Below are 19655 nucleotides of genomic sequence, written 5' to 3' on the forward strand. Positions count from 1 at the left end.
TGCCTGCTTCACGTCTATGTGTGTGTGTGTGTGTGTGTGTGTGTGTGTGTGCGTGTGTGTTAATGGACCCTTTATAGTTTAAAAGGCCTTTGTGGGAAGGTGTGCATTCAACACAACACAATGTCGTATGTGTGTGTGTGTGTGTGTGTGTGTGTGGCCATTAAGGTGTCAATAACCACAGGACTTCATAAACCCCGGCTCTGGAACATAAACATTCCCCATCCTGTACACTTCCTTGTTGATTGAACTGTATATGAGCTGGCTCGGCTTCAGAAAGGGCTATTTCCGAGTGTAATCTGACCGAGAGAGAGAGAGAGAGAGAGAGAGAGAGAGAGAGAGATGCAGTAGCTGATGTTTGGATAATTACTGTCAGGCGTGTAGCATACAGGGATCTCAGTTGTTTGTTTATGTAGAACTTGGAGAGACTACAGAGACCTGAAGTATTCACCATTCAGCACCGTTCAACAAACGGATTTGAGTTATTTTACACTTTTAGGCATCTATATTTGGCCCCACAGTTCATTTATATGCTGAAGATTTACTTGTGAATCTCAAGGTTAGATTTATAGTTTTTACTGTGTGTTTGACTGAAAACACTAACAGTGGAGGAAGTTCTGGATTTCCAGCTTTACACTGTTAGTTCATTCATCCAGTCTGGCTCAAAGGCACATCAACATATGGAGATGGGTAGAAAGGGAATTGAACCTGGAATGATCCCATCAACCAACAGATTTATAATCCAGCTAAATTTTGGTGTTTGAGTTATTTTAAGCAGAAAAACAAACAAAAAAAGTTCGGCACCCTGAATTGGAGAATCCTGACCCCCGACCGATGGGGGGTCCGGGTCGTTCCCTCCTGCCCGAACCAGAGGTGCCCTCTCTCGCTTATCGCCAAGGCTCCAATTTGAAAAAATACACAAACCCTCCCACACGTGCTGTTCCACAATGTAAATACGGACACAGCTTCATCTTTGAGGTGAGTATTTTTACCCATGCAGAGAGCTGCTCCGTCCGGTCAGTCGACCAGATCCGACAACAGAGCAGCTGAGCGGGCGTCTGAGGAGCCAGCCGAGTGCATCCAAACAGAGAACATCAATAATTTGTGACTATTTCACATTTAATGCAACAATGCTTGAAACAAAATGTGATCTGCCTGCTGTGTTGAGGGGTCATCGCAAGTTGAAAAAGTTGAATTTTCCCAAATCGCCCAGAGCGAGCCAGTTTCTAACACCTCCCAAATTCCTGTGCTGCTAGCAGACACCAGAGCAGGCGGTCATAATGTTGTGGCTGATTGCACCACATCGTTACACATGAACGCTCATCGACTCTTGTGTCGCTGGTGTTTTATAAAGGGAAGAACAATCTCAGTTTACCTGCAGGGACTCTAAGAAGCGAAAGGAGCCCAGGCGCCGACCTCGAGGCACCAGGCAGAAGGTGGAGTTGTGGAGAAGCTCCTGGTAATCGAACCTGCAAACGACAGGAGCAAAGGAGTTAGATCTGATTTTCTATCGGCAAATAAAACGGTAATAAACGTTATAAGGCAAAGCTAAAACCATAAAATGGCAATAAAAACAGTGGAATTATGAAGGCGGAGGGAATTCCGGGAGCTGAGATGAAAGATGGCGTTGACCTCGGATCTTAGACGTTGTTAATCGAGGTGAGAATGAAGATGAGCTCATGAATAACGTCTCCAGCTTCGACGACGGAAAAATAATCTTCACTTAAGTGAAAATAATTGTATAAGAGAGATTCTAACTGGAGAAGCATGAAAGAATTTCATCAGGACATTTTCAAGATCCTGGGGCTGATGGGAAACGTGCTGTTGAGGGGGTTGAAAACCATGCTAGTTTCTGTGTTCTGATTGGCTGGTTGCTTCCTGTGTGTTCTGATTGGCCGGTTGCTTCCTCCAGCATTTCCATCAAAGTCATCCTGTAAGCGTTAGTGTGTGTGTGTGTGTGTGTGTGTGTGTGTGTGTGGAGCACAACAGATCAGATGTTGTGTATATTTATTTTTGCAAAAAGAAAAAGGAAAAAGAAAGAAAAATGAATTAATTGCGAAAATCTACTCAAACAACTGAAAGTTTGCAAACAAGTGTATTAAACAGGCTTTTTGCTGCAGCACACATTCATTCTCACTTATCGTATTTAACATCTGTCACACATGAAGTAAAGCCGGATTTTTGTGGCTTTCCATTTATGTTATTTAGCTATAATGGCTCCGGTTATTTGCCGTCTTAAATCTCCCCTCGGCAGACATGTTGGCACCGGTACAGAAAGCTACTGTATGTTGGGAAAAACTATGAATCACTGCGCTCATGAGCAAATACACCCTAATCTCTGCTCGGTATTGATTTGTGCTGGAGACTTAAGACAGCCGAGAAATTGTGCGTTTGCCGCCGTACGTCACCCAGATGAGGCGCACCACTTTCCTCTCATATTTCATACTCGTGCTCCACAAAAAAAAAAGAAAGAAAGAGAAAGAAAATGAGATGGAAACCGCTGCATCAATGCCCTCCTTCATTCGGAGTAACGGTCTCGTGGTGAAGAAGCGCCCAGAGGAGTAAACAGACGAGGAAACAAGCAGCCTCTTAAGGGAAAGTTCGCCTTCTCCTCCTCCTCCTCGTCCCATCGCTCCTCTGCCACTCCCCCCACGCCGCCTCCTCCCGTCCCGCTCTCTGTTTGTTCCCTTTCTGAGGAGGCCGCCATTAATCTGCTCGCTCATTTATTGAACCCTCCGGTGGTGATGAGACGCAGTCTGCTGATGTTGGCGTCGGTCAGCAGGGCCGAACTCCGGGACGCGACGTCTGAATGGACGAGACTGCTGGACCTCGGAGAGCGCTGTGTATTAAAAACACACACGCACACTGTGAAAGGCAGCCTTGTCTGGCGTTCGCTGTTGATATTCCTCCACCTGTTGATGGAGTGAGTGTGAGATGAGGAGCCTCGTTCACACGGCGACGCTCATCGCCTCAGAAAAGTTTCCCGTTCTGAGAAGCGACGGCCGTTTTACACGAACCTTCCAAAAGTTTCGTGTTTCCTCTTGAAGCTCAACGGGCCGTTAATCTCCTCCGTGCAGCACTGATGTACATTTGAGACGAGAAAACACCCGTCACGACAGTTAAAGAGATTTACACAATGTATTTCTGAGGGATTTGTGTCCAAATCTTGTTCCAAGCTCGGGATTTACTCAAAAAAAAAAAAAAAATCCCATGCATTTAGCTATGCATGAGTCAATGAATTTGTAGATTGCACCAGTGGAGATGCTGAGCGCCTCGCTGTATTAACAGGTCCGGGCAAAGAGAATAAATAAATGTGTCACTGAGAATGTGCAGTGCCTCGAAAAGTGACTATATTTACTTCTCCTCCTGTAAATATATTGTGCGCGGACGCATTAATATTGTAGGAGTTGTGCGATTGTGTGTGTGTGTGTGTGTGTGTGTGTGTCTGCCTCCATAGCATCTAATGTAAACCAGCAGGGGCCCTTTGCATGTTTCAGACGTAGTGAGCCTGAGCTGCTCGGTCTGACCCATTTCTGTCTGCGGGCCTGCTGTTTGTGTGTCCGTGCATGTGAGTGTGTGTGTGTGTGTGTGTTGCTGCATGCAAGCTGGTCCGTCTGCAAAAATCCAGCAGTCTGGCGAAGCGGCTGCTGCTCTTTAATGAGGGAATGTACTTAGACGCAGGGAACAAGTAAATCATTTAAAAGCACTTTGTTTCCAACAACAAACGAGCCGGCCTGCTGCGCGCCTCCTCGACTCGCTCTCCTTCCTCCGGCGCGCCCTCTGTTTGTGCGTCTTCCCTTTGAGCGCTGGTGTGTTGTTTGCTGTCATACAGACTCCAGACAGCGTGCGGCTCAATCAGAGACGGAGCCGTGCACGCCACGCGCCACGCGCCGCACGCCGCTCCTGCTAATTGCTCCGCTCGAAATTCATCAGCTGCGGTCGAGGCAGAATTTATGGAGGCTCACCCTTTTGGCCGGTCGTAAAAAGTTGGGTTTATGCGTCTCACCTATGCTGAAAGTTCTTAAAGGTTACTATCGTGATTGGAATAAGCGCCGCACTCTCATAATTACTGAATTCTTCAAGACAATAACAGCTTGGTGGGCTCCTCAATAAGCTCAATCTGATAATACAGCCGCAGAACTGGACTTCTTTAAGTCAAAGCAGAGCTGAATTCTGAATTCCTGCGCATCATTTGGTAACAGGTGCTAATTTAAAGCTTTTAGTTTCTGCACGCAAAGTATTTTATCTCATCTGCAAGGCATCATTGCATTAATTTTTACTGAAACATCAAGTGTTCATGAAGCTTTAGCCGGTTCCTCTTGTACGGTTTATTCCAGATCTGGACAATATTTTAAAAAAAATCCACTACTGCAGCTGAAGCAATAGTTCCAAAAAAAAAGACTGTCCTTCAACAGAAAACAGCTGCAATTCTCAAGACCAATTTAGATATTTGAGGAAAATCCCTTCAAACGTGGCCATTTCCCCAGTATTACAAAAAGTACTGGCAAAAAAAGGAGAGAAGAAAGATATGACAGATTAGTTGAATATGAAAATAGTCATTTTCTGGATCCCAGGCCCACATGCACAAAGTGGCATTAGTCAGTCTGATTGCGTCCGCGGCGACGACGCAGCTGAATGGAATGAAAGAGCCTCATTAGGAATATCTGCTGGAGGAAAACGTCCGCCATGATTCAGATCAGAGCTTTTAAAGTGGCGGAGAAACAGAAACGTGTCCCCCAACTCTCACGGCATACATGTCGTCTTTTTTATGGGTTATTCCAACATCTTTTATGGTTTTTTTATATTATTATTTCTAAAGATATTATTGATGCTGTTTGGGCCCAGAGGTTACAAGTTTTTTTTTTTTAAAGTTTATTTGCAGCTTTTGAAATCATTGAACTTATTTTGCCAGGAAAGTTATTTTCTATTTCTTGTGATTTCCTTATTTCCTGCTGCTTTACAATGAATTCTGAGGCAAACTCTACCAGTATTCTTATGCTCCATTATATGAATATATTTTAGACCAGTTGTTACTTCAGTTGAAGACCTTTGGAAACAAATCACCATTAAGTTGTCACCGTATTAAAAGAATAAACTGAGTCTTTGCATATATGTATGAGTGAACGAGTGAGTCAGTGTGTGTGTGTGTGTGTGTGTGTGTGTGTGAGTGTGTGTGTGTGTCTGCGTTCTGGCTCATCGGCAACGCGGCTAAATAACAGCGACTCGCTGTGCGTTCGTGTGTGTGTGTGTCATTTCATATTGGGCACAGAGAACGCAGCACTCGACACTCCGCTGCATGTTGAAGCGGCGATGCTCTAATTGACTTCATGTAACACACACACACACACACACACACACACACACACCTCCAACTGTACTACGATGAGGGGAAGGTTAATGAATGCAGTGTGTGTAGGAAGCGAGAGCGCCGCAGCACTAGTGAATGAACACGACAGCGGGGATTTCATATTATTAGGATTCTTAAGTGATAAAAAGCATTATTGGAGACGTGCTTTAAAGGTTAGATGACGTCTTAAAGTATATAACCATCTGCAGGTGGTGAACCTGTTCCACTCATTTGTTCAGCATCACAGCATAACCGCAGCTTATTTGATGAATTCAACCCGTCTTCATCACATAAATATGGAAAATGCTGTTAAAATCTATTGAAATTAATCAATTTTGAGCAAATACAGTGACCATATAGTTTAGATAAGTCATCAGACATATCATACATTAAGCAAAGGGAAAAAAGTTTAAAAAGAAATAGAAAATAGAAAAAGAAAAGACAAAAATATAAGAAGGGAACATCCTGCATTTGGTGTCTTTAAAATCCTTAAAAATCTCGATCAAATAAGTTATGAACTATTTCCCTTTCAAATATAAAATAGAGTAAATAATAAATATTCTATGATGTTCTCTAGTTAAGTCTAAAAAAGATGTCCGGAGCTGCATAAAACAGAAGCATAACCTGACATTTAAATCTGCTGTAATTAACACGGTTCTGCTCACAATGGGTTACATAACGGCGGCGGCGGCGGCGAGAGAAGGACGCGCCGCTCGCTCCGAGGTCGTTTCCACAGAGGAGTTTGCGGATCCTCGAAAATGAGCTAACAGCAGAGTAAATATTGGACTTCCATTCTATCAGATGGCGCGGCGAGCGACGCCGGCCGCATGCTGATGCTGCAGCAGCCTGTTTGCTAGCAGTTCCTCTGCATCAGGTGGCGGCGGCGGCGTGCGTGAACGCGCAGCCCGGTCGGGCGTTTAATCAAACTTTGAATCATTATTCGTTTCAGCGCTGAGGTGAGTGTTTTTGTTTTTTTTCAGCCTTCATGAAGTTGTTGCGCTTCACATCTTGTGACGCGGCGGCGGCGGCGGCCTGCGTTTCCATCTCATCTGCACGCTCTTGATTGCACGTGGAGTGTTTACGGTCGGTAATGAAAGATTCTGATTGTGTGTGTGCACTCACACCTCTGTGTGTGTGTGTGTGTGTGTGTGTGTGTGTGCTATCCCATCTTTTGTTTCTGTGCTCGTCCCCCTCCACCCTCCACCCTCCCAGAGGAGCCGCAGTTAAATATTAATGATCCAATATGGAGGCAGGAGGACCGGAGGAGTCCATCGCCGAGTCGCTCCACAGATTCAGTCCTGACGTCTTCAGTGTTTCTCTGGAAAGCTGCAGTCTGAGACACAAATAGAGAAACAGGCCGCAGAGTTTCTAACACCCGCCCAGTGTATCCCTCACACACACACACACACACACACACACACACACACACGGCGTGCGCAGCAGGGACTTTCTCTCTTCGAGTCGAGGCTCTGGGCTCGGTGTGATTCCCAAATCATCCGAGCTGTGTTTACTAAGATGGCACCGCTTGGAGTTGCCGACTGTGTGTGTGTGTGTGTGTGTGTGTGTGTGTGAGAGTGTGTTTGTGCACGTGTTTTTTTCCCGTGCGCTTCCTGCTGCCTGATAAGCAAATCTGCCCCCCTCACCCTATCATTTCCCTCACGTGTCCCTTGTCTCACTTGTTTTTCTGCGAGCTCCGACACTATTTTGTCCGCTTCTATTTATTCCTGCGATAAACCAAACAGCTTCCCCTGCACCCCACCGCTCCCCGCCGCTCCCCGCCGCTCCCCCCCGCTCCCCCCCGCTCCCCGCCGCTCCCTGATGAATATTGACCGAGTGAGAGCGGAGGGGCCGGGGGACGGCGGCGCCGGAGGCCCGGTGATTGACGGCGGCTCCCGGCCGGTTGATCTTCGCCGCGCTTCCTGTAAAGGTCGGGCGTCGATAGGGGCGAGCGCGGCGCCGCCGGCCGCGTGTTTTTGCGCGCACCGACACAAGTGTGCGGCTGACAGAGGCTATGGATTAGCTGCCAAGGCGCTAACAGGCCGCTGTCGATACTCCTCATCCTCACGCACACCTCATTGAGCGCAATGAGAGCGGAATGGCAGAGGCCGCTGTCTCGGTAATGTCAGAGCGCTCGGCGGGGCCGTGAGTCTGAACCGCCGTTACCGGCACGCCGCGAAGCGCCCGGCTGCTGTTTGATGCTCTCAGCCATACCGCCGGGTCGTTACTACGATTTAATCCTTTCATAAATTAAATTAAGGTGCCACATACAGCCCGGTTTCAACAAGTAAAATAGTGTCATAATAACCTTTTAATTTAAACGTTACACTTTTCCTTTGGTTTGGTGCTCAGTATACATGATTAAAATGTCTATTTTTTTCACAAAGCCAAACAATCAGTGCAGAAAATGACTACAGTCTCAATGTGAAGCCAGTTTTAATGAAAGCTTCTGGTGTAAAATACAGTGAAATGTGCTGAAAACTTCCACCTCCAGCTGCTTCTTTCTGCATGTTTTTACTAATTCCTCCTGACAGCGCGGCTTCGAGGCTAATGCTAGCTTATGCTAGCTCGCTAGCTGTCATGGCAGCACCAGCGATATCTCAGCTGCGGCTTTGTATCCACTGTTCTTAAAAAGCTCAGTGATTCCTTGGATATGTTTCTGATTTTCTTCCTCCTGACTGTCCTGCTGTACTGTATTCCATCGAGCAGCCGAAGCGGGAGAAACGTGTAAAAGGTCAGACGTGCGAACATGCAGGATGAGCCCGAGCGATAGCGAGCGAACCTCCGCCGGTGGAGAGCCTCATGAAAACTGCAGCGACCACACTCCGCAGCAGTAATTGGTGCATCCTTTCTGGGAGCGAGGGAGGCCGCGGGCTTCACTACAGAGGAAGCATCATTATTTACTTATTACAGCCAGGAGGCCGAGCCGGGTCAGGCTGGAGGAGCAGGCCGGACTCCGCTCCTTCCTTTATGTCGGACGGGGGAGCCGTTGCACAGAAACAGGCGATGTGTTTTATGTTTGTGAATTTAGGCCGGCTGTAATGAGTCCACTCTTCTTATTCATCGCATTTTAATGTCTCTTTATATTTGCATCTGTTTTATTCTAAAGCGTTTGGTAATTTTCTGTCTGTGAAAGGTTTGTATATAAATTAAAGTTGCTTGGAATTATGCACCTGCTGCACGGCGGTGAAAGTTGGACTTGGCCCAAATGCATTAATGCCCAGAGCCTGAGGCTGTTTGAGGCTGGAGGAGCGCTCCCACAGTGTGGAGAACTTCACAACTTTTACTGAGAACAACAACTTTCAGCTTCACTAAAGCTTCGCTTCACACCGTTTACACAATGCTTCAAGTAAAAACGCACCGCTTTGCATTCTCCTTTCAGAAAGTTCTGCAGAAACAAGAAACAACGTAGTTTCCACATTGGGCCGCGAGTTCGTAATGCTGCTTCTTTTTGTAATGAAACCACACACACATACACACAGTATAAATATTAAACACAAAAAAAAAAAAGCACTTTCAGCAGCTCTGAACCCCAAAACAATGAAAATATTCAGTTTTCACTGGAAGATGTTATTGTGTAAACAGGCCCTCAGACGGATATTTTCCAAAGTTGCTTCGGGCCTTTAACTGTGATTCGAAGCAGCGGGGGTCTGCGGGAGATGACAGGGGGTGGCCCGTGGCTTTGCCTGTGGAAAATATAATAAGACACTTTATGGAATCTCGAGCAAATGTCTGGAGCTGCTGTTTGTTTCTATTCCGAAGCGACATTCAGTGTGTGTGTGTGCGTGTGTGTGTGTGTGTGTGTGTGTGTGTCCTCTCACGGCCTTTCTTAGGAGCAATCAGGAAAATAGGTTGGAAACCTCAGATTTAATTCATTAAATGGACAAGAGAGCAGGTTAGAGGGCGGACGGCTCTCGGGGACCTCAGATGAAACACTGGATTTAAATATCTATATATACACACTGGACTCAGCTGTGTCTGTGCTCATTAGCACTCTGTCCGCCACAGGCGTTTTCCAAGTCCGGGGAGTCCAACATGTGGCCTGAGGGTCAAAAACCAGAGTGTTTCGAAACTTAAACTCAACATCACAATAAGGAAAAGCTTTCCAAGTGTAAACCTATAGGTTATGGTGGCAGTATTTCACCAGTTCATCTCACTGAAATGGTGGAATTGGGTTGTATGTTGAACCTGCTATAAATAAATCTAAATAAATGCATGAAATAAACAGGCTGAAATGATATTACTGCAGCTACAATAGAGTATAATGGTATGGAGGTGGTTTTCATTTTGGAAACCTTCTCATTGAATGGAGAGTTTTTGGCTTTAACTACGCATTCGAAGGAAAAAATGGCCCAATCCCAGAAACAAACCTTATCTCAGTGAAGCTAAAATTAAATCTTCTCTCTCTCCTGTATGTCCCTGACAGCCTCATGCATATAAAAATCCAGCGCAATCAAGCGGCTTCTAGTAAACTCTTCCGAATCCTTAAAAATCTGTGTGCAGCGCCGCGAGCTGCTCAGTCATTCAGAAACGTGCAGGCAGCTGAATCAGGAAGGGAGGGCCGGCCGGGCCGAGCACGGTCCGTCCGCAGGCTGTAGGTCAGCCGCTCGGCTATAACTTACACTAAACACGCCATCAGACGGAGGCGGGAGCAGACGGATCGCTGCGGCAGGACGCTTCGGCAAAAGCATTATTTGGACCACAAAAGCCCCGAGAAGCCAAACTGAATTCAGTCAACGAGACAAACGAGCGACGCCAGTGTGGACATGAGAGAGGCTGAGAAAGGGATGGAGAGAGAGGTCTTGTTTCATTTTGTGCTCGATGCACGTTGTCTTAGGTTATGGACATATACTGAAAATGTGTCGCCCTTTAACCTTTCTTCTTCTCTCAGCACGATGTGTTTTCAGAAGGTGCGTCCAGATGTTTAATCCCAGCCCACATCTGCCGCGGAGGGAGCCGTCCTTCACGGACACGCCGCTACCTCCCCGTCTTAACGGCAGATGGACGGATAAGCCAAGTCGGCTCAATCCCCGCGTTTGATTCCTTCTCTGTTTTCTCATTTCCTTCGCCGGCGGACTGAAATTTCCCTTGATCGTACTGTGAAAGCCAATTCGGCGCCGGGGATGACGGAGGAGGGTGGAAACGGGCAGAGCCGCAGCGCCGCTGCAACCACACCAACAAGCATGAAATTCAGAAATATTGAGCCCTTTGCATCTTCTGCGCCGATCCCGGCGAGCCCGACGCGTCAAACGGAGGCGTTGCTCAGGAGGAATCGCCGGGAAGTAACACGAGCAGCTGCGGCGAGGAGTAACTGAAACGGCATCAGATTGTGAACTTTATCCGTCCCGCCGGGATTCTGCCGCTCGCCGCCGGAGGGAGTGAAGCGATACGAGAACATCCAGAAACGCTCACGGTTACGAAGCGTAGCGCCAAATATTTGCCCAGTTTGGTTCGGTTTGACTGGAGCCGTTATGTTTTAATTAGCAACTTTTTTAATCAAAAGTTGACTCGAAACACTCCGCCACAACACCAGCTAGCTAAAAATATCATCACACACTGCGGACAGTTGAAAGTCACAGGTGAGGAAAAATGAAAAATCATCTAAAAAACTTCCCGACTCCTTCCACTCCTCAAGAAAGGAAAGAAAGCAAAATCCAATATTGCGACGAGAAGCGGGAGAACTCCATTTTTCTGGCTGCGGATTGAAGCTTAATGGCCTTTCTGTCAACATTTTCGCCGTGTGAGAGCGCCACCGCAATCCCCAAAATCTTTTTTCCACTTTCTGTCTCTTTGCCCTCCCCCTCCATTCCTCACCCACCGAGACAAACTCACACACACTCACACACTCCAGTGCCACAGGAGAGCTTCAGATATTAGTCATCCGGCGGGGCTTTGACACGCAGGCTAACTGCCAGCCGTCTGCACTCTCTCACAGCAGCGCCGGGCCGATTCCCGAGGCCGCCGCCGCCGCCGCCGCCCTCGCAGTATCAAAAGCCACCGTTCCTCTGTGTCTCTTTTCTATCTCGCAGCAGACTCGCTAATGGATTTTCTGCCACGCCGCTTTGTCTTTCTCAGTTACCCAGAGTCATTAATGCTGAGAAAGCTAAGCGAAACACGGGGAGGGTTTTTTTCCCCCCCCTCTCCCTCAAGCATTTGGATAAATCGCTCCCTCTGAATCAGTTGGTGTGTTTACACGGACCCCGCTCCGTCCTTTTTTTGCTTGCTCGTGCTGTTTTCCCCCCTTATATGTTATCTGGAAGCGCTGTGAGAGGACGGGGTTGTAATTGGTGCTATGAACTGAAGTCGACATCAGCATCCTGTCTGACGAGATAGGTTTCGAGCGTCCTGGTTTTGGTATTTTTTTGTGGAAACATCAGCTGCTACTTTCAAGAAAGCAGAATCAGGACTTGTGCGGTGAAAAAGAAGTGCTGAAGGTTTCCATGATGCACTTTATGGGTGCATGTATTCACATTTACCAACATAAAATGTAAATCTGAACATTGCTCTTCCGGATTGGTAGCCGAATGACGTGCCGCTACTCTACTTATATCCTGATATTTTGGATGCAACTGTCCCAAACAGGATGTCACCATCTGGGATTGAAGCGTGTTTGACCCCTGCGCCCTAAAAGTCGTGTTAAAAGTATCGTCTAACCCAGTTTCTTTGAGAGAAATCATCCATTATTCACTCACGTCAGAGACTTTCCTCCCCCGGCGACTTTAATAAATGAACACCGTCATTTACACGAGCACCAGCTCTCCCACGTTCAACTTCTGAATTAACAGTAACTGTACAAACATCCCTGGCGAGGTTGTCGGCGTCGGGATCGGCTGACGCCCGGCTGCCGGCGGGCCCCCAGCTCACCTCCGTTGCTGCACTTCCAACACAGCTCCCTCATGCATGAAATTGGATCTTCGGGGGCTGCAGGTCTGACCGGGTACTAAAATAAATATGAAAATACTTTAAAGCAGCGTAATGAGGTGCACTGGCACCGGCTTGAAGCCGTCGCTGGGGGAGCCGTCCGCGAGGAGACGGCGAATTCATCATCACTCTGAACGCACGGTACTGAGTGTGGTAAAGGTTTCTAACCGTGGGACATGAGGTAGCAAGTTAAACGTACATTTAACCCCGTCAATCCTGCTATACTAGTAAATGTTAACTGTATCTGACCTGTTGTCTGATCTGATCATCACATTCCAGCTGATTTTGCTTCATCCTCCTGGTCTTTAAAGGTTTGTTTTTTTACATTTCTGGCGCATCCTGTTAGGCAGCAGCCTTCCTCCACAGGCAGCAGAGCGCAGCCGCCGCGCTGCACCATGGGAGCGTTTCAGGGTGACGGGCTTCGCTCAGGGGCCCGGCGGGTCGACCTGTCAGCAGTGAAACCGACACCATAAAGCCCCGTCCGTCCACCGTCCACCGCTCCCCTCCGCCCCTCATTTCCCTTCATACACGTTTGAATCGGGCTGTTTATCCGCATCCTGCGCTGCGCGGCGGCGTTCTCCTGTTTAGACTCTTTTTTCTTTCGCTCTTTGTTGGGTTATTTTTAGCTTCAAGTTTACTTTTAAATCTATTTTGATTTCTTTAATATTGTCCTTTATGAAAAGCTCTTTGAATGATGCTGCACAGAGACTGGCCTTGTTTTTTGTTTTACACAAATTGTTCTCACCATTGCAATAAATCATATATTTATATAAATCATAAAGGTAACTCATATCTCCAGGAACCTCAAACAGAAGTTTCTGGAGTGAGCCGACCAGGCATGTCAGATAAACTGGAATACATTTAGCAGCGATTACACTCCTCCCTCCTCTGCTCAGGCTGTTCCTCTGTCTGAACGTCCGCTGCCCCCCCTCCAGGACCCCCACCCCCACCCCTCTCTGTTGCTTTGTCTTTATCCTTTTCTTTTCCTCCGTCTCTCATTAATTACACCGAGACGGGAGGACTAAGCTCTCTAATCTGTGTGGGCATGACCCACCATGGGCTCATCCCTTAACGCTGTTACTTATACCTCAATCCAGAGCAGACACACACACACACACACACACACACACACCGCACTGACTCACACATGCATGCTCGCATAAGCAATATATAAATGTGTTTTTGTTGTCAAAGTTCCTGAGTAGAAAAAAAATATATATTTTTTTTAGCTTTATAAATGGACAGTTATTTATTTATTTATTTATTTTTACTCTTGCATCATTTAATAAGAGAATTGTGGTTTTATGCAGATTAAGGCTGCATTAAATACTATTTTTTAAGCAGTTCCAGCTCGGCTTATCAAAGTGCTTTCTGCTAAATCTGTTTAATGTAGCTTTAATTTTACATAAACCCATGTTTGTCATGTTTTCCGAGGTAAAATTATTAAATAAAAAAAGCTGTCTTGGTAAAAAGCTTCCCCTCCAAAAAAAAAAAAAACTGAAAATACAAAAGTCAGTGCGGCGCTCCTGAAGTCAGCGGTCAGAGGGGGGGTGTGACAAACTTCATCATGTGAGCTTGTTAGTTAAATATAGAAATGGGAGCACAGATGTCTGTCCATTAGGCTAAAAGCACAGCAGCACGGGAACAGAACGGCGGTGGCCTGCTTTCCTCTGTACGGAGAGAGAGAGAGGGGGAGAGAGAGAGAGAGAGAGAGAGAGATCCTCCCAGCTGCTGAGGTGAGTGAGGATACGGGGAGAACTTGGGGGAAGGACGAGGAAAAGACAGATGGAGGGATGATGTGAGGGAGCCGGAGGTGTCGGCGTAACACGGTAAACATTAGAGCGAACGTAAAGGATCACAGGGAGAGGCGAGGCGCCGGGGGAAGCGGCGCTCTGGCGACTTGGTAAATGACCCTGCGAAGTGAGCCAACGCGGACTCAAGGCGACGCTCTGCTGAAAGTCTCTCGGAACAGAACTCCAGCCCATCACGGGGCAAACGGAAAGACCGTCACGTCGACAGGGAACTCAAAACAATGGAGAGAACCGACGTCTGCAGAGAGAACATGCAAACTCTGTTAACCCTGCTGCGCAGGCCCCACACTCTTCTACCACTGAATGCATTTAAGAGTCATAAAGTTGGCTTTTTGTACCAAAATTTGTCACATTTTGAGAATGCTAATAGCATTATTTCCATAATATCATCAGTCAACTTAAGATCCAAGGATATGGATCTGCGGTATCTGAGAAGTCTGGATCCTCAGCAATAGACTATTAATACTGGAAGCATTTGGGCTGTAAAATGAAAGAGCAAGTTAAACGAAGTAACCAAGACTAACTGAAAAAATGAAAAATCCAGTCATGATCATAAAAGCTATATTTCAGTTTCTACGCAGCCTCTGGAGGATGGGTTTAGGGTCGGATATACGTGAGATATTTAATCTATACCCTCTGGTTTGTGCTTACACATAAAATAAACAAGCTGGAAACTCATAAGTAATTAAATTAAAGGCAGATTGAGTCAAACTAGCTTTCCCCCCGCTGTGTTTAGTCTTTTAACCCAAACTGAGGTTACAGGCCGGAGCTTCTAATTTAAGGACAGGGTCGTGTTGAAATGTCAAACTCCAACATAAGAGGGCTTTATTTAGCTGAAGATTCAAAGAAAAACTTTTGCCCCAGAGCCCCTTAACAGGATAAACTATCCACGCTCCAAAAGTTTGAATATCCCAGCGAGCGCCGTGGATTTATTTCAACTTATTTCCAATGAAAACTTCATTCCGTTCACAGTCAATTTAAGGAAAGAGTAAAGTTTGTTCATTTTGTTTTAAGATAATAAACTGAACTTAACGGTGAAAGCAGTCCGGGACGGTATGACTGTTTCTGAGGCAAAGCCGGAGTTTAAATTGAGGCATAAGAACAGAGAGTCGGAGCGAGTCGACGGAGACTGGAAATAAAACTCAGCGTGCGCACTTTATCTTCCAGGAGATAGAAGGAGCGAACAAGCCGAAGCCGACTGACTGTCTGCTTCCCGACCCCCCCCCCCCGCCGTGCACGAGGTGTCTGCCGCTAGTCGAGCGTGACTGATCCCAAATCAGGTTTTCTGCCTATAAATACGGAGTCGAGCGCGGCGAGGACTCTTCCTCACGGTGAAGCGAGCGCCTGGGCCGCGACCCCGCCTTCCTTTTCCATCACCGTCGGACGGTGCCCGTCCCGGAGTGACGCGGTGACGGAAAGGTCCCCGGAAAAAAAAAACACAGATCCTCTCATTACCGCGCTCCATAAGCAATGATCCCGGCGGAGACGGATAGCGGGGAGGGGGGAGGAAAGGAGAGAGGAGGCAGACGCAGCGGCGAACACGTCTTTTGGGTGAGACAGGAGAGGAATTATTTATAGTGAATTTACACATCAATGACAGCTTCCTCCCCCCTCGCCGTTCCTCCGCCGCACGCTGAAAATAAAATCAGCCATTCTCACAGATGTGAGGAAACACTGTGCATTTGTGATTGTTCGGTACGATTTGTGATACAAGCAGAAGGGGGGATGAAAGAATATCACACAACACGTAATCTATGTAAAAAAAAAAATACCTTTTTTAAAATTTGCTGCCATTTTGTGGAATTTTAAGGCTGTTTCAGATAAAACAATCACGTCATGCTATATATATTGTTCACTGCTGCACTATAAATCCTATATGTGGTTCAGCAATACACAGAATCAATGATGCAAACTACTGTCATCTCAAGAAGTTATAAATACAGATCCGGGCCTCATTCACACGATTGTTTTTGTGTTTTGTGAACTGTTTACTGCTGCAGTGGGGCGCGTGCACAGCAGTAGCTTTTCTGTCGTTTCCATGGAGACGGATCCCAAGCCTTTGCCCGTTTCCATGGAGACGGAGTCAGCGCATCGTGGAAAAGTTCCACCTTGGTAGGCGTGTTTTCAGTGGCTCTGAGCACCGTTGTCGTGTGAACGGAAACCTGGAACACAGTGGAAACTCCTTCTGATTTTCCTTCTGCTCACTTGAAAACGTTGTCATGGAAACGAGTTTTGGTCACTTCAAATGAATGCAATCAGTGTTGAGAATTATGTTAAAGTCTTTTCTGGATTCCATGTTCTCAGTACATAAAGATAAATAGAACTGTTTATGTAAATATGGAAGAACAAGCGTCTCTTCTATCAGTGTGTGCGGTTTTCCAGAATTCAACTCTAATTAAACTACTCGTTTTGAAGCATGGCAGTGCGATGAGGTGAGAGTGACTTTGTGAATACCAATGCGTTTTATTGTCTCATTGGAGGGCCACTTCAGTGTTGAAGCACTGAAAAAAAAAATATGCATATTTATTTAGAGAAATATCTCACTGAGTTTCAAATATTGCATTATTACACCAAACTGGAAACAGTATGAAGCTTAAATTCGAACCATTTACAGGACGTTTTCAAGTGAAAAAGCTAAACTATCATTGCGTTTTGGGGTCATTGGTGCTCGGAGTCACTGAAAATGCTGCTTTTTGAAAACGCTCGGACTCTGTCTCCATGGAAACGGCGGAAAACACCACTTTTCTGAATCATTGGTGCGGCACTCGCATTCGTCAATAGTTGCTCTGCACATGCTCAGTAGATGGACAATAACATTAACTGAAATTATCCTGATGTGTTTGTTATATTGTTTTCCGTGCCTCTGCTGTTTCCATGGAAACGGACATAATTCTCAAAATATTGTCATGTAAATGTGGAACTTTTCTGAATGATTAATTTTCCCTTGAAACATCGTTACCAAATGGAAAACAATAAGTATGGTAAGATTTTCTTGACATTTAACTAAACAAATCCATACACATATTAGTTTGCAACAAACTCTTCTTCCCTTTCTGCTTCCTTTTGCTTTTTATTTTAGAGAATTTGGGTTTTTAATCATTGAAAATGCAAAACAGATAGTTCCTTTTAATTGTGGGACGTATACATTTATTTTATGTGCTTTTTCCAGCTGGTGAATTTTGCTCTAATGACAATGCAGGGGAAATAAATTTCATCTTATCCTGCAGGAAAATATAAAGGTAAAGTGGGGATATGCAGCGGGGTATAGACCTCCTGTTGCCCCAGGAGCAAATAGCGCATTATGTGCATGACAAATAAACAGACGCATGTGTTTTTAAAGTGTGATTAGTTGTGTACTGTAGCTGGAGTAGGAGCCAACAAACGCTCTGTTTGTATCCCGATCGCCTGAAAATAACCACATTTTGGAGCTTGTAATGCGACAAGCCAACTGGCACCTGACTCACAAGGCTGTTAACAACATGACACACACTTTGTCTCACACACACACACACACACACACACACTGCACCACAGTCAGTGCAGGACCACCTCTGGGTCTTTAAGCCCCTCAGTCGACAACAGACATTACATCAGGAGGAACAGAGCAGCTTCTGAGGACGGAGTGTCAAACACACCGTCATTAAAGCTATTTTAGCTGCGAACAAACGCCGCTGCACACAGACGAGCAGCTGCACTAATAGCAGGGGCTGAAACGCCCATGCACAGGTGGGGCAACAAAAGGTACGGCTGTCATGTCGCCGCTCCTTTTCAAGTCTGACAAGAGGGAAAGTTTGCACTTGAAGAGCCCATCGGATCATCGGTGTGTGTGTGTGTGTGTGTGTGTGTGTATGTGTGTGAAATCGCTCTTTCATGCCTCCACAAAGCAGAAATAGCGACCATAAAGGACATGTATGTACACATACTCAGTTTAAAGGTTCAGGTAAATCTCCACTAACTCCTGAAAATGTTCCACCTTCACGATCGTTATCCAAAAATAAAAACTGGATCACATTTAGGACTTCAAACAGCCATGACCTTACGCTTTATGACGAAGCATAAAACAGTCGACGGCTGTATTTTATGAAGCCATCCCTAAATAGAGCCTCTATTCATACAGTTTATCGTGAACCTTCACGGTCAAATAAGTGGGATCGACTCCTCCAAACCAGTGATTGAATGCCAGTCCTGCTAAATAGATTCATTTGTGTTTGGAAACTTTCCCAGCAAACCGAGAACCTCAGACTATAACAGATGCCGTAACGCTGAAAATAAAAATTAGAAGTACAGATCAATATTTCTTCATTTCTTCACCTCTTTTAAAGCTTCTCGCTGATTTGATTCACTTTCATTCCTCAACTCGACTTGGCTTAATGCCTTATCTTCCTCAGTACGCTGTAAACGTTAACGATGGGAGAACACGGGCATTCGTACGGACTGTTATTATGGTGGCTGTCAACTCTAAAACTGCCAAGTCCAGTAGAGTATGGACTGTCTCAATATGAGGCGTTCTCAAAAAGTTGCATTTTCAGTGTTCTCATGTAAAGAGACGACAGAAGTTTTGCATTTTCACCTGAAAACATTGCCTAAACAGGCTCCAATCAGCAGACTGAGGCTGGACGTCTCTCCACCTCCTCCCTCCTGATCACACGCTGTGATTTCACCACGTCGATGACGATACAGTAAAGTCAGACCCATGAAACCTGCCGATAACCGATCATTTTCAGCGCCCGATCGGTGTTCAATTCCAGCCCGGTACCGACCCTGAATAGTTAGCTTCAGCCTGCTTAACATGCTGGACCCAAACACCCAAAGGGGGGGGGGGGGGGGCAGGATTAGGAGGCCCGGGTTGCCAGGTCAGTGTAAAAACCAGCATTTCCAGAGTGGTGGATTCTGTGAGGCATTGTTGAGTTGGACTGCTGGAGATTCTCTTCTGAGACTCCCGACTGTGAACATAATCTGTCTCTGTGATATTTCCTCCTCTATTAATAGTCCCACGGTTTAGGGGGTTTTGCATATTTCATCGAGCGAGCATTGTGCGCCTAATAACTTCGCAAAACTGTGAGTCATGATCCAGCGCAGCTCAACACGGATCTGTCGGCGAACGCCGTTACTCCGGAGAGATCTGCCTGTCTGGACCGCCAGCGTCAACCCCGGCTGGGTAAACTAGAAAATAACAACAAACGTGTTTCCAATCCAGGATGGTGAAAACTTTAAATGACCTTCCACGGCTAAAGCCGGAGCACATTTCTATTAAAATGAAGCCAGCGTTCCTCCGCCTGACAGGTTTCACCTCCTGTAAGATTTCTGCGAGATGCGCACAGCCTCGTTTTTTTCGGGAGGGGCTTCGGGGAGGATATTGGGGCCGGCTCTGACCCTTTCACCTGTGAAGGATATTGAACGGACAGAAGACAGTCCGAGACGGCTTTTCGGCAGACGTGTGCAGACAAGTGGAGCGGGGAAGAAAGGAAGACCGACGACGGAGAGACGGAGCGGCCGGGATGAGAGAAGAAGAACAGATGCTTCACTTTTCTATGGGTCATAAACAGGAGCCGTTCAGATGGCTGGAGATGGCTGAAGGGCAC

At 46.3% G+C, this 19655-nt stretch overlaps 1 protein-coding gene across 1 annotated transcript in view; it reads right to left on the reverse strand.

Annotated features, from left to right (window-relative positions):
• The window catches only part of ext1c (exostoses (multiple) 1c), a 92569-nt gene that overhangs the window by 14180 nt on the left and 58734 nt on the right, over positions 1–19655 (reverse strand). Inside the window, exon 3 of the mRNA XM_030120388.1 lies at positions 1373–1466. Within this exon, the coding sequence (XP_029976248.1) occupies positions 1373–1466 (94 nt within the window). The remainder of the gene's footprint in view (positions 1–1372; positions 1467–19655) is intronic.

This window comes from Salarias fasciatus, chromosome 22 (assembly GCF_902148845.1).
Source record: "Salarias fasciatus chromosome 22, fSalaFa1.1, whole genome shotgun sequence".
NCBI classification, from domain to species: Eukaryota; Metazoa; Chordata; class Actinopteri; order Blenniiformes; family Blenniidae; genus Salarias; species Salarias fasciatus.